At 35.0% G+C, this 25,209-nt stretch overlaps 1 protein-coding gene and 1 long non-coding RNA gene across 2 annotated transcripts; both read left to right on the top strand.

Annotated features, from left to right (window-relative positions):
* The first annotated feature begins 7,927 nt into the window (after window positions 1-7,927).
* LOC121430397 lies at window positions 7,928-11,285 on the top strand. Its single transcript, XR_005972027.1, has 3 exons — window positions 7,928-8,017; window positions 9,479-9,680; window positions 10,664-11,285. It is a non-coding gene; the product is annotated as an uncharacterized LOC121430397 (long non-coding RNA).
* A 4,238-nt stretch (window positions 11,286-15,523) lies between these two features.
* On the top strand, window positions 15,524-24,362 carry LOC121430294 (brevican core protein-like). Its single transcript, XM_041627572.1, has 7 exons — window positions 15,524-15,749; window positions 18,625-18,750; window positions 19,438-19,536; window positions 20,837-20,935; window positions 22,720-22,836; window positions 23,253-23,555; window positions 24,049-24,362. The coding sequence occupies exons 1-7, from the start codon at window positions 15,524-15,526 to the stop codon at window positions 24,186-24,188; spliced, it is 1,110 nt and encodes a 369-aa protein (XP_041483506.1). The 3' UTR covers window positions 24,189-24,362.
* Window positions 24,363-25,209: the final 847 nt, after the last annotated feature.

Raw genomic sequence — 25,209 nt, 5'->3', positions numbered from 1 at the left:
TGTAAATTGTATACTATAGTGAATGAGTGGGCAGACAAGGGCACCGTCCTCTTTTTTGCGTCAAATTTACATCATCGCCTTTCTGGTAAAAATCACATTCTTGTTCGCATTTTGATGAGATTTTCTGTAGATAGTACATAAAGTTAGATCTATTTCTGACATGTAGAGTAAACTACCCGAAATTCAACCGCTTAAGCTTTTCTGCAATATTTAAATGCGCTGCACCATATACATGGTTGTCCATCGCAGAGGTTCCGGCGCCCATCAGTTCTCCCCTTGCGGTCGAATGCAGGCCAGTGGGGACTTGCATTTGACTTCCGCAGATATGGAGGGTTTGGGTTTTTTATTTGTTTTTTGCCAATACCATCACCCTCGGAGCTTGCGATAAACGAAAATCTTGTCACAAACTGCAGATTTCTTAATTTTTTGCAACCATGTTTCTTAGCAGTATAAGCTTTGGAAACATTGGAAATGTGCCTATTTTGCATTAAATTATGAAACCAAAATAATCAAAATATGGCCTTTATGTAATGAAGTGATTTGTGTGTGTTGTGGAGCAGCATGACACATTGGTTAGATTAAAACAAATGTGCCATGCTGTTTTCTTTTTTTTACCTTACTATAATCAAATAACTTAAAATAATCATTTATTAGAATACTATATGAGGCACACAATCCCAAACGTAAATGTTATTCATTAATGCCTTTTTAGTAAAGAAAGGGAGTTTTTTTTATCTGTAATTTGTAAAGGAAAAAAAGTAGTTAAACAAATTAATGACATTTATTCATTTTAAATCTAAATACAGGAAGTGCTCTATTGTGATGGAGAAGGGTTCATCCAAACTTGTCTTAAAAACTCCAGAATGTCAGAGCAATAGGAGAAAAAAATGAGGAAACCGAAGAAGACCAGCGATGAAAAAGAAGATGAAGCAGGAACAGATGATGCACTATTGGAAGACACTGATGCAAAGGAAATGGTAAGCCCCTATTAACAACAGGGTCAGTAGCGGGGTGAATATTCTTCCAAAAAGCTGCTTTATCACTTGATAATTTTGCACTTTGCTATTAAAGATTTTGAAACCTAATGAAATAGGATTGTGGAAGATTTTGATCTAATCACAAAAGCAAGTTAAGAACATCAATTTTCTCGAAGAATATTCACCCTGGCCCAATGGAAATTCATTTTGCAGGATTTTCTTTTTAAGAGCCAAATCTCGTAACTCAACTACTAAAGATGCAGCTGCAGAAAACCTAGTATTTATACCAAGCATATGCTGACCCTAGTTACTTGGAAATCAATCAACTCATGTTTAATACCAATCATTACAATTTTGTATGGTAAATCTGATTCCCCTTCTAACTTATAAACCCCATGCTATTCATCAAACTGTAAGAATTAAGTTTTTATTATGCTTTACTACCTTGTGATTCTGAAGATTATAAGTGCTTCTCTCCCCGCCTATAGTTATATTGGTTCATATCTACCATATTTTGACTTTGTAGGTTGAATGAATGAAGTATGCCAGCCCAACCAAAGAAAACTTACCAACAATAAGAGAATACTTTCAGCGAACTTATGAGTATCGGCAGGCACAGGTCAAAGGGGAACTCTCTGTTACCGAGCTCATAGACCTGTATCCATGATACAAGGATTTATCCAACTTGGTAAGAAACATAGATGGTTCTGTAGAATGTGCCAATTAGTTTATTATACAGTTTATACCCCCGATGTACATGTAGTGCTTTAGAAATCTTTATCATATAATGTGGACATCTACAATTTATTTATCATTATTTCACCTTTTAAAAAATCTACCACGTACCAAAATGTTTGCAGAGTAGGCAGAGCCACTGCATTCATTAAACGTTATTTTGCAAAATTGAACCTCTCACTGTTTTTTGCTGTGCACTCTTGCAGCCAATCACGTGGTAGTGTGTGAGTTGCTAACTTGATGCACTGCACTATTACATCACAAAAAGTTGTGAAAGGAGTGGAGGATTTTACTTAGGCGATTCCTTGTGAAGGAATACAGCAGTCGATTGCTGGAAAGGTACTTCATGATTCCTAAGGATCCAAACTTTAACCATTAGCTGAAACATGCATGGTCCTCCCATTGTCAGACTTTGGCATGGCTTCTCCATTTTTCAGAGACTGCCTAAAAAACATGTCTCCAATTCGAACACACTCCTGTGTTGTGCAAGCATGCCACATTGTCCCGATCTCTACCTTGGCCAGGCAGGCAGGGATATAAGTTTGCGGCACCCTGCGTAAATCCATTTGGATTCTCGCAGAGGAGTTTTGCGCGAATCCACAGATAATCATGAAACGGTGGTATTAATTAGTTTGTGTTTTATTTTATTCCAGATCAATGTTGAATTTGCACTTATGTTTCCTAAGGAGTCTGGGAATTTTCTGAAAAAATGGGGGACTACCTTCAGGGAGAACATCATCACCACTGCCAAGGAGGATTATGCTACAATACAACAGGTCATGAAAGATGAAGTTCCTGACAGTAAGCTGCCATTTTTTATGTTATTAAAACTGCCAAAATTGGAACACTGATGTGATCAAACATCATGAAATATGCATCCAAGTTGGGAATGTTGTGTCACTTACTTGCATTCCAGCCAGATTTGCATTTTCATGAGTGTACTTTTTTGACATTGAATAATTAGGAGGTTGTTTTTCAATTTTCATGTTTTAATTTTAATTAAATCTTGTTGTAGTGCAAATGCAGTAGACTTACTTTTTTTCACTGGAGTGAATTGTGCCTTTGTCAGATAACAATGAACAGCTTGCAACACTTAATTGGCGGGTCTTGTGAGTTGGATATCTTATATGTATTCAGAGTTTCAGCGATTTCATCGCTTGACCTAAACTCTTAGGCAAGCTGTGTGCATCCATAAGAGACCAACGCTGTGTGATGTTGACCAACAAAATCACTCGAACTCTGAATGCACCCTTTTTAGTGGCCTTAGCTGAGCTTTCGATTGTAACAGTCTTTTTCAGTTCTAGACCTCAAAAGAACTCCCGCTTCGATTGGCAAAAGTCTTTGTTGGATATATATCTTGTTTATTAAAAACGTCCATTAAACTCAATTTTTTTCAGATTGAAATATCAAAATTTTCAGCACGAGCTTCGCGCTCGCATCTATTTTTTTTTTAGATACCCATCTTAATCATTGGTAGCAAAAATGCTCAGAATTTCAAGTTTTCAGATCAGAATATGTAAAGAAATTGTGTGGGGAGCTCTAGGCGAATGATGTCAATATTCAGAGATGCCAGTCTTCAATAGGATTCACCGTACAGGGTTGGGGTTTTTTGCATTTCAGGTTTTTGAACAGTAATGACTGGCAGCTCTTAATATTATCCTCCTGTTATTAGACCAAATTAAGGCGAGTGATAAAAAGCTTGCTGCAAATGACAAGGCCTAATATATTTTTTTGCTGAAATAGATAATGGATATGGTTTTTAATGATTTCTTTAAAATTGTAATATTTCAGGAAGGAACTGATTTGAGGATGACGGCTGGAAACGGAGAAAATGTTCAGCCAACCTTTCCTTTTGAAGAAGAGCAAGCGACACTACTTGGTGTTGGACCAAAATGTCCTTGTGGCAGGTGATACCTTTGTTAATACATTTGACAGGCTCTTCAAAGCCCATTACTGTTTCGATGTCCACTTTTCCCAAGTTTTGGCACCATTTAATGAATATTTAGCAGCCTACATATATGGGGTGTTGCACCCATCCAAGGTGAGACCTGCAGTGCGCTCACTTACATCAGTTATAATGTCTGATCAGTAATCCGTACAAACTGAACCCTCTTCATGTTAGACCAAAATGTTATAATTTGATCATCACTAAATAGGCAGGCCAATTCACAATGTGAATTGATATAGGAAAGTACTGAATACAGAACAACTGCAGCAGACGCAGCTTCTGTCTTACACGCGCATCGGTGTCTATGATGTACTTGTGAGTGGGATTACCTTGCGCACAGATGAAGAAAAGCCTCACATTTCCTGCCTGTTTAGTGATAATCAAAGTAGAGTGGCAGGTGATGGCTTTGTTGAATTATATTTGACAGGCTATTAGAAGAACATTTTGTTGTTTTAAAGGGATGGTCCGGGTTAAAAATATTTATACATGTATCTGAATACATAGAGTAGAATTCATTGAGAAAAATGCCGAAGATTTCATCAAAATCGGATAACAAATAGTAAAGTTATTGAAGTTTAAAGTTCAGCAATATTTTGTGAAAACAGTTGTCATGATTATTCATTAGGTAGGTTGATGATGTCACATCTCCACTTTCTGTTTTCATATGTTATCAAATAAAATCATATTTGTTTCATTATTTCATACTTGTGTGAATATGTTGCCCTTATAATAAAATAAGTTGCAGCAATAAATATCTAATGCACAAAATCAGTTATCCACTTTTTCTAGTTCTTGGTGGAAAAAATTAGAATAAACCTGATTTCATATAATAAAAATACAAAAGAACAATTGGAGATGTGATATCATCAGCCCACCTAATGAATATTCATGACGACTATTGCTAAAGTTTAAAATTCAATAACTTTGTTATTTGTTATCCGATTTTGATAAAATTTTCGGCATTTTGCTCACTGAATTCTACTCTATTTATTACGCTTACATACTTTCAGCCCGGACCATCCCCTTAAAGGTCAAGAAAAATCGGACAAGCACAATGCTGAAAATTTCATCAAAATCGGATGTAAAATAAAATTATGACATTTCAAAGTTTCGCTTATTTTTTAACAAAACAGTTACTTGAACAAGCCAGTAACATCCAAATGAGAGAGTCGATGATGTGACTCACTATTTCATTTGTTTTTTCTTGTTTGAATTATACAATATTTCATTTTTTAAGAATTTGATGATTGGGACCTCCTTGCCTGAAACACAAAATGTTAAAATAATGGAATTCCATGTGTTTAGGGAGGAATGAAACTTCATTTCTCATGACAATGACGAGAAAATCAAAATATTTCATATAAAATGCAAAAGAAATAGTGAGTGATGTTATCAGTTCCCTCATTTGCATACCGACCGAGATGTGCATATAACTGTTTTGTGAAATGAAGCGAAACTTTAAAATGTCATAACTTTCATATTTTACATCTGATTTTGATTAAATTTTCAGTGTTACGCCTGTTGAATTTTTCTCTTTTTATTCAAATCAAGTTTTTGTTGGGGTGTACTTGTCCTTTAAGGCCACATTCCCTAACCATAAGACTGATAACGAGGTCTGCCATGTTTACTGGAAATTTTAGCTAGTTTACACTTGTTGGATTTACAGTTTTTGAATACAGAAAGATGGAAGTCATCTTGGTATATCAATCATTAAAGTTGTTTTATAGTATAATTCTTCCAATTACTAATTGATTAGTCCAATTAAATTTGCACTACATGCGACATTTCAGTAGCTAGCAGCCATTTTTATCAAACACTAGTACAGAGTTTCCAGTTGAATTGCCAATTGATTTTATCTTAAAGAAGGGGGAGAAACAATTTTTTTTTAATTATTCCTCAAAGGGGTAAAATAACATGCAGTTTATTTGACAAGTCATTGAAATAACTGTATGGTATATTTCACACAATTTTGATTAAATTTTGGTTCAGTATAGGAGGGTCAAGAAAGTTTTTACATGTAAAAAAATTTTCAACCCAGCCCTACCAAAGTATTCATGAACACTCCCTCAATAAAATTGTTGTAATCCGTACAAATATGCAGTTGATCCAAGTTAACATTTCCGCCAGTGTCAGGGACAAATTTTAACATGGATTAGGTTAGGTAAACTTTATCTCATTTTGATTTAGAAAATGGATGTAACATTATAATGTGCCTCTATACAGTCCACACTGCTGTTTTCATTGCATCTTTTAACTTTTTAGCCCCTCAACATATTTTTGCGTTATATCCGGAATATGAAAAGTTCGCGCCGTGACGTTTGATAACTTTAATTTCAACGGGTATGTGGTTCCGAAATTGCGCAACATTTTATAAGCATGTCGGACCCAAAATTGCTCAAAAACATGATTTCATGTACAAATCCAATGCAAATTCTGTTTCTAGCCAAAATTCATAATTGTATCATTAATTTCATGTGGAAAAAGAAATAAGAAATTTAAAACACAATAAAATACATAGGAACAAAAAAAATTGATACCACAATTTTTGGGATGTACATTTGATGAGAATCCTGAAACGAGTGTTTAGACATAATTTAGCAGTTTTGGACCTGTATAAACAGATGTACAGTTGAATTCTAATTTCATGCATAAATTAGCAGAATTGAAAAAAAAATTGAATAATTATGTAATTATACAATTTTTTAGATTAGGTTGTGGAAAACGTGCATGCCTATTTTCGTCGCGATCGATGGCCAAGATCTGGGGGGGGGGCAAATAAGCCCCCCCCCACCCTGGGCTATGCAGTTTCAAAATAGCCCATGCTATATAAGGTTAAGATAGAAGCTGATGAACTGCAAAATTGTAATTTGGCAAGTGTGCAGATCTACTCAATCCATGAATACACCAATAGTTTTAGGTTATTTCGATTTTTTGTTTTTTAGGTACAGGTAATTTAACATGGCCAGTTAGCGGTTTCTGAGAACGTTGTAAATTGTGCCCAGTGCGGCGACTCTTACTGGCCTTCCTGGACGGGGGTCGTATTCCGAGCTCTCCCTGCCATGTTTGAATTCACCAGGCCACTTCTTAACCATTCTGTAGGAAGGGGCAGTATCTCCAAATATGGTCTCCATGTTCTTGTTGATTTCTGTTGGTGTTAAGCCCTTGAGACCAGGGCAATGGATGACCGCACAGTGCCAGATTTTGGAATTTTGTCCCAAATCTCATGGTAAAAAGGGTCAAAACCGATGACTAACTATATATTTTTAAATTAGCTGTACCTAAAAAAACGAGAAATGGCACTAACTATAAATGAATTAGAGGATCTGCACACATCTGCCACAAACTTATTGAACACCCCTTTTACTGTAACATGTTTTAGGAGTAATCTTCAAGAAATCTTGAATTAGTAGGCCTGATTATTAGAGGTTAGTAAATGATATAAATCAAAATGATGTACATTCACTGATTGGATTGCTGTTGTTGCTTACTTGCATTTTGTACACACAAAAGATAGGGCAATTACTGAATTACCACGGCAAAAGGAAGTGTTGACCATAATTTTTGACCAATTTTACCATTTTACTTGGCATAAATTTCCACATACCGAAATACTTTGTAGTTTTTTATTATGCATCATCAGTTTATCTGTTTATACGGTATACCAATTTGAGCTATGAATTCACAACAAAATAAAATGAATCGTACAAAATATAGTTTTTGCTTTATAACTTGTAAACTATTTTATGGTCAGTACTTTTGTCGTGGAAAGGCAGTATATAACATATTGATATTGTAAAAAGGTTATGAACTGGTTTGAATTTGCATATGTTAGTTTATTGTAGAATTGAAATTCTAGATTATCTTATAATTGACTATTTCATGGAGAAATAAATGTTTATGAATTTGAAGTATTTGTATCGTGTTTCATTTGAAGTTCAATATTTTTAATTCTAAGAAGGACTTGAAAACAACCCTTACATGATTTGTTTTTATGTTGGGAATTACCATTCATATTTAAACCCATAGAAAGACTTAAACTGCAGTAAATCCTGATGGTACTTAAAAATGAATCCAGAAAGACTTAAATTTCAAGTCCAAACGACTTAAAATTTAAAACTTCTACAGACTTAAAATTTTAAGTCTAAGGATAGTTTTGTTTTTAAATCCAAGGGTTTTGTCATTTTAACCAGTCTCTCTTGGACTTAAAATATAAGCCTTTTGGACTTAAAAATAAGTCTTTGGAATTAAGAGAGTAGATTGTCCATTAAATAAAAAACATAAAAATCTACTTTAGCAAGAAAGAGCCTAAATTGTTCATCGGATAAACATAAATGCTTGCAACCGATTTCTTCAAAAGGTAAGACAAAATAATTTTTAATCATAACTAGCTTTATTCGCATGGGTTATTGATATAAGTTACTCGTGTCTGAAGCGGGGTTTTCACGGTTTCTATTCGTTGTTGTTGTTGTTATTGTCTATAATTAGGGGCACGTAAACAAGTCTTACTTCAATAAACGAAATGATAAAGGAAACAGCAATTATACAGAATTGTTTAATTGTTATCATAGTGATTATCACAATCGTTATTATTTAATCATCAGTATTATCAAAACATGTTATAATTATGATAATTGAAATGAAATGCAATGAGATTATCACCATAACAACATTCAATCAGTTTTATCGGGAAGGGGGACCCGTGAGTCACAGTTACTCATTTTACTTTTCACCCACAACATTATATCGATAATAATATTAATAATGATATTATTGATAATAACATTAATGATGATCATGATGATAATGATAATGCTAAAAATAAAAAAAATGTATATATTTTTTTATAATTATCATTAAAGTAGCAGTATAGTAGTGGCGGTGGTGGTGGTGGTTTTAGTAGTAGTAGTAGTAGTACTACTAGTAGTAATATAATAGTAGTAGTGTTAGCAGTGGTAGTAGAAGTAGTAGTATAGTAGTATTAGTAGTATAAGAAGTAGTAGTAGTAGTAGTAGTAGTAGTAGTAGTAGTAGTAGTAGTAGTAGTAGTAGTAGTAGTAGTAGTAGCGGTAGTAGTAGTAGTAGTAATAGTAGTAGTAGCAGTAGTAGTAGTAGTAGTAGTAGTAGTAGTAGTAGTAGTAGTAGTAGTAGTAGTAGTAGTAGTAGTAGTAGTAGTAGTAGTAGTAGCAGAAGAAGTAGTAGTAGTAGTAGTATTAGAAATAGTATAGTACTAGTAGAATATAATAGTAGTAGTGTTAGCAGGACGGTAGTAGTAGTAGTAGTAGAAGTAGTAGTAGTAGTAGTAGTAGTAGTAGTAGTAGTAGTAGTAGTAGTAGTAGTAGTAGTAGTAGTAGTAATAGTAGTAGTAGCAGCAGTAGTAGTAGTAGTAGTAGTAGTAGTAGTAGTAGTAGTAGTAGTAGTAGTAGTAGTAGTAGTAGTAGTAGTAGTAGTAGTAGTAGTAGTAGTAGTAGTAGTAGTAGAAGTAGTAGTAGTAGTAGTAGTAGTATTAGAAGTAGTATAGTACTAGTAGAAGTAGTAGAAGTAGTAGTAGTAGTAGTAGTAGTAATAGTAGTAGTAATAGTAGTAGTAGTAGTAGTAGTAGTAGTAGTAGTAGTAGTAGTAGTAGTAGTAGTAGTAGTAGTAGTAGTAGTAGTAGTAGTAGTAGGAGTAGGAGTAGTAATATTACCATTACTGCTACCATTATTTAATTATTATTTTATCGTTATCATTATCGTCCTCGCCACCATTCATTGATGAATGAAAAATATATACATTATAGTACGTTATATAATTCATATACCACTCTTTTTTTTCTTATTCAGGTTCCACCCAATACAATACCTTGTCTTACATGTCTTATAAGCCATCATGAAGTTTACTGACCTGACTCAGCGCTCGCTAAAAGAACTGGAGAAGAGATCAACAGAAAGAATGGCAAGATTTGAAAGAATACAGGGCGAATTTGAAGATTTACAGGACCAAATTGAAGATAATTCAAACTTCATGAACGTTCGACTATATAGGGTAAGCTCAAAGCACATATGAAAAAAAAAAGTTTTCTGTTCAGAGCGCCAAAGAAATAAAAATCAAGTGCAGTCGGTTTGACAGTACTACACCATGTAGCTTTCTTGTTCATATATTGGTCCTGAAAAGGACCCTCCAAACTCTTGTACCGTTACAATAAAAAAATCAACCTTACAACTTTCGTTTGTTATATGTGTACTCTACAAGTATCAAAAACGTACCTATAATTCAAGAGAGATTGAATTGATGTTGAATAAGAAGCCTTGTTCTGTAGTGATACTTTCATTCCCATTTTTTGTAATGAGTTTTTTGATTTGATAATAACTTCAATTCTTGACATACATAACATAAAATACATGTGAAATATCCTCTCTTTACAAAAACATGTAAATAAATTGACTACTGATATTGCTTAACACTATAGAATACATTTTCTGTTCTTTCTTTTTGGAAAGCACTAACTTAATATATAATTTTTTTTCAACTTGCTACTTGTTTATTTTTTTATGTTGGTTTGAATCTATAGAGAGAAAAAAGAAGCATAACGCTAAAATTTCATCTAAATCCGATGTAAAATAAGAAAGTTATTACAATTTAAAGTTTCTTTATTTTTCTCTAAACAGTTATGTACAACTCAGTGAAATGCGAATGAGAGAGTTTATGATATTTGGTTTTTATTGTTTAAATTATATACAATGGTTCCACTTTTTACCGATTCGACAGTAGGGACCCTTGATTGAACAACAAAATGTTTATGTTTATTTTTATGTTAACAGGGCCATGCTTTAAGACAAATAATCTCAATAATTATATAGTCCTCTATAAAGAGTTTTAATTAATAAATAAATGAATAAATAAGGTACATGAACAATAAATGAATGAATAAACAAAATAGACAAATAAATAAATAAGAAATAAATCGATGAATAAATAAATGAATATACAATAATATCATTTATTAGTTCGTTTGTTTTATTTACCAGCTGATCAGCGTGCAGGAGGATCTTGCCACCATTCAGAGGGCGGCAGAGGGGATCAGATTAAGATTAAATGGATTAAGAGAGGAAGCAAACACACCTGTCAAGCCCCTGGAGAGAGACCTATTCTATCCAAAAAGCTGGCTTACTATGTAGCCATGGTAACGGGATGGATGCTAATTAAACTAATCGTAGCTGAAGCAATGGATCAATGATTGCGCGGTGGATATCATTTCAATACACTCGTGCGTAAATTCAGTAATTATTCACTGCATCAGCGAGGACCTGCTGATCACCATCACAATTATGGATGGATATGATGAGGAAACAACCAAAACCATACATCACACCCAGGAAACAATAAGATTAATTTGCTCTTATTTTTGGCAAAAGAGACATTACATTCAATTTCATTTCATTCCTTTCATCTCGTTTATTTCCATTCCAACATAAACAATTTGTTTCGTACATTTTCATATACAATCTAAAGCAGATACGAACCAATAGTCCTCAACTATTCATACCTGGCCAGTTTCCTGAGCCATAATGCAGTGTGGTCTCGTAATATAGACCCACTTGAATGATAACATGCTAATTAACTACCCAATACATTTATACCGCAATATATGTTACCAAGTAGCAAAACATGTACTTTTCCTCTCAAAACATTTTAGTTTCTTTACAAAAATACAATTTTGGGTCAATTTATTCTCTATAGTATTAGTAGAATGATGAAGACGTATATTTTAAGACTATGTGGATAACACAGAGTCAGTGAGAGACCAATTGCCCCTCACTCCTTAAAGCAAGTAGACATCTGGGGGCGTTTCATGAAAGGACTTGTCAGACGATTTATCCGACAGTTACCATATAGGAACACTGCCTCTCAGCCAAACAAAATCATGGAAAGATGTCAGATCTGACAACTTAATTGTCGGATGAAAATATTGATGAAACGCCCCGCGGGTTTGGAATGGATGAGGCTGATAATTTAATGTGTATAATTTCGAAAATAACGTCAGCGAAGGAGAGGATAATAGTATAGGTTTTGACACCGCGAAGCACGACGGATTCAAAAACACAGCTGGGAGGTCTTTGTCGAAAATTGGTGAACCGTAATAGCAGTTTCGTCCCAAGTTTCGGAGCTGACGACAAAAAAAAATAAAACAAATAGGTCGCTTGCCCCAGCCCTGGATGAAACCGCTGTTTTGATTCACCAATGTTCGACAAAGACTTCTTGGTTGTGCATTGTCATGAAGGGCGTTTGACAATACATTTTCTATGTTCTTGAATCATCTTTCCGTTATCATAATTGTGTATGAATCTTCTCTTATGTTTCAAAATGATCACAGTCGGCATTGTATAGTATTTATTTTCCGTATAAAAAAACAAAAAAATGCAAAACGGATGGATAGCCCATTTTCAGTTTCAATTCAATTCAATTTATTTTTCCATTCTTCAAAATAATACAAATAAGTACAAGATACATTGATTCTATTCAAATACTTAGTTTAGTCGACATGACTATACTGTTCTTCCATGGGGCAAAAGTAAAAAAAAAATAAACACATATGAAAGAAGCATAACATATACGGTAAATCAAACAGAATAACAAAAGTGACAAGATGTATGTTGTTATACGAAAAGATCATAAAATTAAATAGTTTGGCAAGAATTTACACTAAGTATTTTAAAATTTACACTAATTTTTTTGAAAATGATGAGTAACCCTGCAATGCTGCCAAATGACAATAAAAATGATAGCCTGTAGATATGAATCTTATTAATTCTAATTCAGTATGTTACGTAATAGACCAATTATTATTGTAATAAAAATATGTTTCGAAGTGAATTGTACACGTAATATTTTCCTGTTTGTCTAATGCATCCAATCTTTTTTTTAATTCTTTGCGTTTGTATGAAAAAGAATATAATACAGTGGAAATCGAAATGAGATGTTACACTTGGTATCCACTGTCACGAATTACGTCACTACTGAAACCATCTTCGTCGTGGAATGATGGTAGTGATCGTATCACATCGTATCAGACAGATCGTATAAGAACAGTCGTGGCAATTGTAATAATCTTAAAAAATTCAAACACCTAATTCCCACTGTAATGATTCGTATCACGATTGAAACCGTGATCTTAATCATGGAACAATCGTACAAGATCATGCAAAACAGTTGTGAAAATCATATTGATCGTAGAAAATTTTGAAAGGTTCATTTTTTTTGCAAGTAGCTATGACAAGCCAATAGTGGTTTCTTTTTTTTTACGGATTTCATGACAGTGGGAACGAGGTCTTATAGCTTGTTCCCACTGCCAGAATTGACAGCTCGGTCTAAGGAGTTATCGAAGTGATCGTGACAGATCTTGAGGTCAGTCGCGGCAATTCTTTATGAATTGTAAAACGAATATTTGATGACTGAAATAAACTTGGTGTCCAGTTGGACTCGATCCTAAAGCAAAGTATCAAATGATTTTAAACCAATATATATATATATATAATGCAGAAACAAATAAAGGTGGAAGATATAAGAAAGAAAGGAAGAAAGAAAGAAATAAAGAAAGAAAAGAAAAGAAGAGAAAGAAAGAAAAAAAGAAACGAAAAGCAAGGAGAGAACAAAAAATGAAAAAAGAAAAAGAAAGAAAGAAAGAAAGAAAGATAGATAGGTAAATAGATAAATAGATAGATAGATAGATACATTGTTAAAAAAACCCGTGATTTTACAGAGAAATAAAAGAAGATTTTGCAGAAAGCAATTACAGAATCATTCTGTAAATTCATAAAACATGATTTTTTTTCTGCAATTTAACAGAACAGGTCTGTTCAAAAAGGTGAAAAGACTGTTTTATTCAAGGAAATTTGTAAGATGCCATACACCAAATACCAATTTCCTGTAAGATTACGCAATCTGGTAAGATTACAGGTGTTCTCGAGACTCTGCTGCAGGAACTTCTTTTATTTTAAGGATAAATTAAACAGTGTAGATAGATAGATAGATAGCTAAATAGATAGATAGATAGATAGATAGATAGAAGGGCGGATATGTGGGAAGTGTAATGTCAAGAGAATAGTAACAACGAGAAGGGAGAGAGTAGAACAATAGATAGATATAAAAAAAACACGGGATAAATTTATTGACAACAGGGCCAATAAAAGATAACGAGAAATATACAGGAAAGTCAGTATGACGGATTACAAAAGAGTTTGGTTTGAGTTTCCGAAGGCAAATCCAATTAGTAAATCATCTCCATTTTTTATGATGATATTGGATACGATAGGTTTAGTTTCCTGATTGGTCGTACGCAGGGGTGGATCCAGGATTTTCCAGGGGGTGGGGCGCACATTTTCCCGATGAAAATTTGACAAGCAAAAAAGTACTCACTTTCAAAGTGGGGGAGGGGGGTTAGTAAAAAAACAGTATATTTACATTACCAATTTTTATTATGGCTCCCAAAAGGGGCACGGGCCGGCTGTGCCCCCCCCCCCCTTGAATTCGCCCCTGGTCGTGCGAGTATTTCTTACAACGGGACTTGATTCAAAACAATATATTAATGCTTTACGCTTTCATGAACGCGTTATCCTTAAGTAATAAGTAATCATCATTTTCTCTTGTCATTTTTCCCATTCTCTCTCTATCTGTTGTTCGTAGACCTTATCTTTTAAGAATGATATAATGAATATAATTAAAATAGTTGTATTTTCTTCACCGTACTGCGCATTTTAACAGCGGTCTGTGGGACGTGAACTGCTTTGTATACGAAGAGAAATCATTGTCGTTGAATAATCAACCTTTCATTAGAAATGATCAATGTTCTTCATCTTACCAAGGATAATCAGGGCAGTGACGATTTTACAGCTTTCCATCTCTTCAATATTCGCCAGAGTGTGAGAGAGGGGTCCCGGGAGGGGTCTTAATTAGTGAGAGTTGTTGTGGATGTATCTGGTCCGTTAGTGACCGTGTCTTCTTGGCAGAAGACATTGCACAACTTCTACTTGTTCTCAGAAAATTGTCCGATAAACGATACAGAGGATTTGTCATTCTGTTCCGCAAACCAGTCGAGTACAAAGTCGCAACATTTTGTTAAAACTGATCAAGTAATTGTATTTAGCCATGAAGAATACTATTCCATTGGCAAGGTTTATCTTGACTGTTTTACTTATAGCAGGTGAGTTTTCTAACGCCACATGGGGACAGGCGAAACCATATAATTATGTTAATATGCTATTGACAATTTTAGAGAAATAATGTATTTATATCTGCTTTATGGATCACTATATCTAAAAGTTTATGAGGGCCTCTTGAAAATAGCCGTTAAAGTAGAAAACTCCAATGAATGATGAAATAGAATGAACACTGGTAAGTACCATTGTACATTGTTATCCTTAAAATAAAAGAAGTTCCTGCAACAGAGTCTCGAGAACACCTGTAATCTTACCAGATTGTGTAATCCTACAGGAAATTTCTATTATTTTGGTGTACATGGTTTATGGAATCATACAAATTTCCTTGAATAAAACACCCTTTTCCCCCTTTTAAAAAAATCGCAACTCTAAAAAATCATGCGCAACTTGATTTTCAACCAATCAACAACGCGCATTAGAGACTTGCGATTGATTTTTTGACTTGCGTTTAAACGAAACTCTTTCTGTAACGGACCCCTGTCTGTTAGATTGCAGAAAAAAAAATCCTGTTTTATGAATTTACAGAATGATTGTGCTATTGGTTTGTGCAAATCTTCTGGGTTTTTTTCTGTAAAGTCACGGGTTTTTGTCAGTGTATGTCTATATATACATTAATGGAAACATACTAAATGTGTCATTTCCACTGTTAAATAACTTACCACATTTGTAGAAATGACACATATTGCCATGACAACCAGAGGGAATGAACCATGCAGCGATGGCTTCGATCTCAACTACACCATACCAATGTTTGAGATCTGTCCAGGAATGCTTGGTGAAGATGGTGAGATGAGGCCAACTATCCCGAAGATCATTCCAGCTTACCTAACGCAGAGACACGGATGCGAGAACCAACCCAAGAAGCGACTGTCAGGAAAACGAATATGTCGAATCCCAGGTAAGTCAAAGACGCATTTTCAGTATTGAACATTTTTTTCCATTCTGCTGATCGACATTGATTAAGATATTTTTTCCGGGGGGGGGGGGCACTTCCATTGACAAGAGGATACCATGCGCGACCATGGGGTCTCGAAAAGCACCCTAAACACGTATTTTCTATATTTTGAAAATGCACTCCTTAACACTTATTGGCGTGTGAAACCCTACCCTTAACAAGTATTGGAAACAAAACGACACTCTTGGCAAGTATTCCCTGAAATGAACCCCTAAACAAGTACAAGAATATATTGTCATGGGTCCTTCGGTCGTCGGCTTTACCTTATTTGGTTTAGTATATACGACCACACCTTCCACACCTCGTGCAAATCGGACTCCAAACAGGTAGTCAAAAAGGACATCATATTAACATTTTAATTTAGATTTATCATCCCCGCAAATTTGACTCTAAGCACGTAACTTTCCTGGCGAAATACCTTTTTTCATTATTTTTGTGTTTTTGACACCCTTATCACGTTACGTACGTAACGTAATCTATCTTGAAAAAGACATCATTTTTACGTGTTTTTTGGTCGCGCATGCATGGGATCGCATGGGATCCACTCGTCAATGTAAGTGGTCCCCCGGGGATATTTTGGCCAGTTTGCTCCCCGGGGTGTTCACGGGGCCAGTTGTCAAATAGATCCGGAGGGGGGGGGTCATTGGACCTCGTGGATGAGATTAGTCCGTGGTGTCAGATTGGTCCTCAGGGGTAAAATTGGACCCCCGAGGGTCAGAAGTTGGTCCCTGGGGTTAGATTGGTCTTCAGGGGTCACACTCGACTCGAAGGTCCGATACTTTTCATGCGTGTGGCCACAATAAGTATTAACTTCTTCAATTGAACCCAATTAATATTTGCATGTCAATAAATTTCAATTTAAAAAAAAAAATATTCATTGAAAAACGACTAGAATGCAAATGATTTCCATTAGAAAAAAAATATAGCTTGATTTTCCCACGTTCTCTTTCCTCTTTTGTTCGTATATAAACTAAACGATATTTAGTACCCATTTTTTAATTTTCAAGGGGATCCACACTTTACGAGCATTGCCCCTCATTTTCATTTCCGTATGCTCTATTGTTTACTGCTTTTTAAAATTTTAATAAATTCAGTTTAATCTCATTCATATAACTTTTTTTGGATGGAAATGAAATAAAGAATTTTTGTGGAATTGAATCTATCACTTTAAGAAATTGAACTAGAGACTATAGGCCAACACGTACATACGTGATTTTTTTTACAGATTGTCATAGTAATCCATGTGAAAACGGCTGGTGTGAGGAGACTATGATCGGTTTCAAATGCCATAGTCCAGCAGAAAATTCTGGTAGGTGATAATTAAATGTTTTGATTTGACAAGAATCTTGTCATCTTTACCAGAAAAGTGTGGACTTGTGTACGGATCTATATGGGAGGTTTGGACAGCATCACTACACGGGATGAAAAACACATACATGTTAGACCTAAATGTTCTTTAAAACAAAAATCAACGTATATGAGAAAACAGAATAAAATTTACAACAATAATAATGCATTAACTAATACAAACTGAGGGTGATACAAGTACAAGTTTGGAGGGGAGTGGCACTTTGTTTTACCGAAAAGGGCTAAGAAAAATTACAATAAATTGTGCATTCTTGCACAATTTAAAAAAATCCATATTTTATTGTTCGAAATAGACACCAGAAATGAAATACTCCGAAAATTTGTTTTGACCAATTGATCGTGGGCCCGGCAGCCGCTGTGCAGCGCCAGATCGACGAGGCTCTATCCTCTATCCCTTTAATTGTTGAACGCCAAACAGGGTAGCAGCAACTCCCATCTTTTAACGTCTGTTGGTCTGACGCGGCTGGGGTTTGAACCCCCGACCTCCCGGTTGTGAGATCGATGGGTTTTCGATGGGTTATTGATAGGTTTTCCTGGTCTTAGCACTTATGCTATGTAAGGAAATTCAAAGTAGTTAATTGGAAGATTTTCAGTAATGAATATGAATCAGGGAGTAGCGTAGATAGGCATATTGGCTGTTTGCTACTTCCTCACATACCATTCATTACCTTCAATTCAAATTCAAATTTATTTTCATTCTTCAAAATGATACAAATAAGTACAAGATAGATTGATTCAATTTAAATAAACAATAGCATGAACAAAATTAAATATTGGAAGAAAAAAAATACATATTTGAAAGTAATTCAAATATAAATTAACATACATGTCAAGTTAAATCAATATAATCAATATCATTAAATATAATTGAATCAATGCAATTATATATCATAAGAAGAATGGAGGGGTCCACTGAAAAGCAAAGCTTGTATAATGTGGACCCCTCAAAAAATAGATACAAGGAATATAGAAATATACGTAAAGTAATATTACCTTATGTAATTTTCATTGTTATTTAACTTTACTAAAGGAATCATTGGATTGACCTCCAAATACAGTATCGTATTTGTTCTAGAGATGTGAAATAAATGAATTGTTGATAAACGGCGATAAGAGCACGCCACTTCTTTATGTTTGTATAGGGCCTACTCTAAGTCATATTACACAGCAAAAACTGTGGTGTTAACCGGTGTACATAGAGGACCACACCAGTTATTTTACACCGGTGTTAAATTGGTGGTGTTAGTTTTACACCTATAGGTGTTATTACAACACCTTTTGTTGTTACATTTACACTCTTTGGTGTTATGTTTAATCTCTAGGGTGTAATTTTAACACCTCAGGGTGTGGTCCTCTATTAACACCAGTTGGTGTCAGTTTTAACACTGCAGTTTTTACAGTGTATATTCACCATATTTGAGAGGGGGAAATCTCTCTCTCTATCTTGCAGCCACTCTCCCTCGTTCTGTGACGACTACCATGACTACAAGACAGAATGTTGACACCAAAAACATCACATCAACTTCTTCTCCAGAACCCGAGACAACCTCTCCCAAACCACAAACCACTCTACCAAGTAAGTCCAGGGTTAGTGATTAATCTTACGCTTGATTTTCATGATTAATTGTACATTGTACTCAAAGTAATCAATCGTTAAAAGAATGTTCTACAATTAATGCTAAGTTTTGTGTTACCGCCCCCCATTAAGGTTCAAGACGAATGTCCTTATATATCCTTACATTGTTTGGATTGAACATTAGCTTGTACACTGTAAAAAGGCTGCTTTGAAATTTAAAGCACATTGTTTTAGCCCATCACTATGGCAACTATATTGCTTATCTTTTAGGCAATCTGTTTGAACTTTTAAACAAGTTGAAGTTTTAGATTTTTGGGGGAAGTATATAGGCCTAAACAATCGTTAAAAACTAATTGATGTTAGAAAGACGGGCTTAAATTTAATTGCTATTTAAACTTTTAGACAACATGAAGAGCAGTTTAAAATTTTCAACAAGTTGATTTAAAATGTTTAACAGTTGTTTAAAATAAAAAAAATAGTTGTTAGAGTGACGGGCTTAAACAAGGTGCTTAACATTTTAAACAGCGTTTCTACAGTAAATGGGGTAAATATTACATGGTGCGATTTTAGGCCTGTAACTGATTAGTTTGTGACCGATTTGCGGGTGTTTTAAAGAAGGACTGAACAACCAAAATAAGTTATTCAAATTAATTATACATTCAATGTGATATCTCTCATCCTATACAGCGATTGTAACAAATTATACGTCACAAGTGTCCTCGACCCTCACATCGAATTCTACAGAAGCTTGGACCACCACATTTAACCCTAACATCAGTCAACCAAGTAGGTTTTGTCTAATCAAGGTTTTCATTATCATTAATCCCAGACAGTTTCAAAGTAGTTATAATCAATCCCCTTTGTCCAAGGATACCCAATTACATGTTAATTCCTATTTTTCCGCTGAAATTGATTGAAATTGTTAATAAGTATCATTTATAGAATTATAAAAAACGCCCCGAATCCGTCTGCAAATATTACTGAAAAAATGAAAACATTTTGGGTAAAAAAAAAGAATATCAACGGTTTTATCAATTATCATCAAGCTCTGGGTCTGCGTTGCTTGAATGTGATATTCTTTTCAAGATTTGTAAGATTAAGGCCGTATTGGAGAAATCTAACTCATGGAATTTTCCACATCGATTCTCAACATTCAGTTTTATCTAATTTATCTGTGACGGTATACACGATATTGTGATTGTTTATTCTCGCCACTTTGAACTTGAAAAGGTATTTAATATTAACCACATGGCAGCCAACAAACCTGAATTGGGTGAAATTTACACGACATAATAAAATATATAATGTCCATCTATACACAGCACTGTTACAATGTGCATATATCTACGTTTTGAAACAACGTCAAAGAATTCATCCTACCAAATAACCATTCACCTGTGGGTAAATTTCTTGCTGAAGGAAAATAAGCCATGGCTAGGATTCGAACCCACGACACTCTGATTGAAAGATAAGAGTCTTACCCACTAGATCACGACACCCACACAAGTAATTTTCATTGTACCTTCAGATCATGATCAAAGATTAACAACAAAATATAGTGGAAATAAAGAAAGAAAGAAAGAAAGAAAGAGAAACTAAAATAAGAGAAAGAACAGGTAACAGCACAAGGGGTGGGGTAGGCAGGTTAACGTAGTTGAGAGATCTTGGGAGATTTTTCCTGAAAATTACTTTTATTATCCAAGAAGAGTTCAAAAGGAAATTCGATCTTGAGGTACTATGAGAGCGCACATGCCAAAAAGGGTCATATTTTATTCTATGTTGCTCTTTCTGTTCTAGGCCTTGATGCCTGTTTCTGCAAGCCTTGTAGAAATGGAGGTACTGGCTCGAGCACAGCACCCTCTGTGTATGTGTGCACATGTAACGCAGGACACACTGGAACGCACTGCAAATTAGTATGCAATTGAGAAAAAAGAGAGTGAATAAATTCACTAGATTAAGAGAGAATTTGTCTTGTTTGGTAACTTTAATCCCTTCATAATTTGAAATATATGTTAACTATAAATTCAGAAGACAGGAGTGAAAAGCGATTGAAAATTCATTCTGTTTAATCTCTCATCCTATACAGCGATTGTAACGAATTATACGTCACAAGTGTCCTCGAACATCACATCGAATTCTACAGAAGCTTGGACCACCATATTTCAGCCAAATACCAGTCAACCAAGTAGGTTTTGTCTAATCAAGGTTTTCATTAGTTATAATCAATCATTCCCCTTTGTTAAGAATAACCAATTACATATTAATTCCTATTTCCGCTGAAATTGATTGAAATTGTTAATATCATTTATAGAATTATAAAAACGCCCCGATTCCGTCATTGCAGCACAATGTGTGTAAATTTCTTGCTAAGGGAAAAACACACCATGGCTGGGATTCGAACCCACGTCACTCTGATTGAAAGACGAGAGTCGTAACCACTAGACCACGACGCCCCACAGGCAATTTTCATTGTACCTTCAGATCATGATAAAAGATTAACAACAAAATATAATGGAAAGAAAGAAAGAAAGAAAAAATAAGAGAAAGAACAGATAACAGCACAAGGAGGTGGGGTAGGCAGGTTAGCGTAGTAAGAGATTTTGGAGATTTTTCCTGAAAATTGCTTCATCCATAGGCGGATCCAGGGGGGCCCGAGGGGCCCGCCCCCCTCCCCCCCCCCCATATTGGCGGAGCAAAAAAAAGAAAAGGGAAAGAAAGAAAAAAAAGGAAGGAAAAGAAAGGAAAAAAAGAAGAGGAGGAAGACAAGTGAATAAGATGAGAGGACTTGGAGAAAAAAAATTTTCGTGTCACTATATACAATTTTCGCTCGCGCTTCGCGCTCGCATTGCCTGTTAGGTGATTTACATATCTTGTTCAGCATGGAGCTTTAATATCAAGTTTGGAAGTCAATATAAAAAACATATTTTTCCTTGGAAATCGAACTATTATTATTTTGTGTGATTTACAAATTGATTTTTAAAAAGTGTTCTGTAAAAATGTCAGTTTTATGGTCTGAATAATAACATTTTCTGCTCGCGCTGCGCGCTCGTGAATTTTGATTTATCAGGTACCTACTATGTTCATGTATTCCATAAATTTTTCAAAATATATTATATAACAAACTACTTGAAATTTCCTTTTCATAACAGTTTATCAAAAATTTCGGCTTCAAAACGTATACAAACATCATTATTAATGTAGGAAGATCCCCTCTTACTCATCCTTTTCATGATTTACAAAATACGAATAGAGTGTCCCGTTCTAGGTCAATATCCAGAATTTTTCCGCTTGCGCTTTGCGCTCGTATCATCGTTTAGTTATATAGCTATCATGTTCACGATTACAAAAATTTATTAAAATTTTCAATTCTTTATGTAGAAATGTCAATTTTTTTCAGCTCGCGCTTCGCGCTCGCATTATTTGATTGTTGAAATATGTAACGTCTTTTTGGCTAACTGCAAGCAGTCTACAACAGGTGGGCCTATCTTTTCGATCAGTTCAAAACGTGTATCAAAAATTTCTGCTCGCGCTTCGCGTTTTTAGTAATCATTCAGTCGTAGGCACATCTTTTTCAGGATAAAAACTTTGCCCAGAATGTTCAAATTTTAGAACAAAATAGTACAATTTGAAAAAAAATTGCTCGCGCTTCGTGCTCGCATCATAAATAAGGTTTATGATATTATATATTTGTGTTTATTTATAGAATAAAGCTAAGAAGTGACTTATAGGACTACACCCTTCAAAGAAACAAACAAAAAATCATCTTCGAGCGGCCGATCGGGGAAAATGTGGTTGAAAAAAATTCCGCCCCTCCCCCCTATTGGCGAAGGCTGGATCCGCCCCTGTTTATCCAAGAAGAGTTCAAGAGAAAATTTGATCTTCAGGTCCAATGAGAGCACGCATGCCATTTACCCATCGCCAAACAAAAAAAGTTATTTTTTTAATTCTATTTTGCTCTTTCTATTCTAGGCCTTGATGCCTGTTTCTTCAAGCCTTGTAGAAATGGAGGTACTTGCTCGACCACAGCACCGTCGGTGTATAAGTGCACATGTAACGCAGGACACACTGGAACGCACTGTGAATTTTGTAAGTGTGCAATTGAGAAAAAGATTTGCTCCCTAAAAAAAATTAATAAAATATCGGAATAAATACGCTGGATTAAGAGAAAATATCTCTTTGTTTGAAAACTTAAACCCCTTCATAATATTTGAAATATATACAACTACAAATTCACAAGACGCTACCAAGGGAGTGAAAAAGAATGGGTATATGAAGCCCTTTGGACGCTCTCTTTACGCTAATCCCAAGATTGAGCAACCCGTTTTCCCCCGTTTACAGGGTAAGCATTTTCAGGCGTCAGTTCTCAACCCCCCCCCCCCATTTCATGAAGTTAAAATCCAGTTCCCAAACTCCCCTGAGTCAGATACATTATTGACGTCGATAGACGTGAACAGGGTGGTTTATTTATGACAATTTTCTGTCCAAATTTTTCATGTTTGCAGCTATCTGTCCTAAAGATTGGTTTTACTACGGAAACAAGTGCTACGTATACCTGTCTCAAAACAGAACATGGGGAATGGCTATTCAAGCGTGCAGCTCTCTGACAGTGCAGTTTTATGGCGAGACCGTCAATCGGCAACCGTCGATGCTTCTTCCAGAGAGTCAAGACGAAGCCGATGAAATGGCTCAACGATTTCCCGGCGCGGATGGAGCGGGAAGGATTTGGATCAATTGCAATGACAGGCAGACAGAGGGGGTGTGGATATGTGAGACAGACGCGAACGGGACAATTTCAAATTACAGGAGTAAGTCTGACACTTTGTAACCTTCGTCACTAATCAACCCCATTCATGCCTTTTTGCAGGACAAATTTTTTTTTCTTTTCCCCTTGGTTCTGTTCAAGTAGGCCTGCTCTGTGTTTGGAGTGTGTTTTCTTACCTAAAGGGCTGTTCATTAGGCACTTCATACACTGTTTTTAAAAAATGTGATTTTACAGAAAAAAGAGAAGATTTTGCAGAAAGCAACAATAGGATCATTCTGTAAATTCATAAAACAGGAACCTTTCTGCAATTTGACAGAACGGGTCTGTTTAAAAAGGGGAAAAGGATGTTTTATTCAAGGAAATTTGTAAGATTCCATACATCAAATACCAATTTCATGTAAGATTACGCAATCTGGTAAGATTACAGGTGTTCTCGAGACTCTGCTGCGCAGGAACTTCTTTTATTTTAAGGGTAAATGTTCTAATAGTGTAGCCAGTTCTCATATTTTGCTATTGTTATTTTATCTTTATTTCAGATTGGTACAGAACTGAGCCAAATGGGGACGGTGATACTGCCTACCTAGTGAATCATTATATTGATCAGGCCAAATGGTTCGATTTCAACCAGTTTTCTACAGTCTCCACTCCTCAAACAGTGTGCCAAGTCATTCTGTAAACAGCAAATATTGAACAAGAGATAAAACTACTTTATTGCAGTTTTATCGATTCATATTTCTTAATTTCGCCAGTCATTAATTTTATGTCTTCAGCATTGTCATACATGACACACCGGAAAATGATTATTCCTTTTTTACCAGTTTTAATTCAGTGGGCCGTATTCTGAAGTCGGGTTTAACTTAAACTTAGGTTTAAAATTGTGGTTTAAGTAATATGGACAGCCAATTGTTACATAAATCACCAACAGTAGAGATATAATACTTCAGCTCGTTTGGCTCTCAATTCATTCATAATTGACGAGGAAGTATAAATAAATGATTGTCTTCACCATCGATGAATCAGGAAATAGCACAGTAAACATAAGAAACATACAACTTAATTAAAAATTTTGACACTTTTGGCTTTCCATAATTTTAGCAGACTTAGACCATGGTTAAGTTAAACCTGACTTAATTCAGAATACGGGCCAGTAAGTTTGGAAAAGGTTTGTTTTCGTGTATTCATGGTCGTTCGCGGATTTTTTTTTTCCTGGAGGCGGGACGCATTGACAAAAATCGAAAAAAAAAGTTCAAAGCGAGAGCGCGAAGTAACAGAGCCTGTCATGGGCACGCTTTGCATTTTCTTAAGTGACTTCGTGCCCACTTTTAGATAATTTTGTTTCAGTAATTATTTAAAGAATTCTGGGGAAACAGCTGCCCCCTCCCTCCGCTGCCTACAGCCGTTCGTGTGTGTCTGATGTGAGGTTGGATGTGTTTTATCGACTCTGGTATTAATATGTAAAGTTATCCTTTTAAACGATTTCTTTAAATAACAACTACACATATATTGATGATGATATATATGCCAACAAAAATAACTATGATGAAAATAGCTGTTTGTATATTTTTCTCGAATTCTGACACAGTAAGAATAATGTATCTGCTTTTTATTGCTTTAAATGGAAATGGTTTTAAAGAAAAGATAACAGAGCTAAGTATGTCAATAATAATAATTTGATTTGATTTTATTGTTTACTTCTT

The sequence above is a fragment of the Lytechinus variegatus genome, chromosome 16, assembly GCF_018143015.1.
Source record: "Lytechinus variegatus isolate NC3 chromosome 16, Lvar_3.0, whole genome shotgun sequence".
Taxonomy (NCBI): Eukaryota; Metazoa; Echinodermata; class Echinoidea; order Temnopleuroida; family Toxopneustidae; genus Lytechinus; species Lytechinus variegatus.
This window is presented reverse-complemented; position numbering and strand designations above follow the sequence as displayed.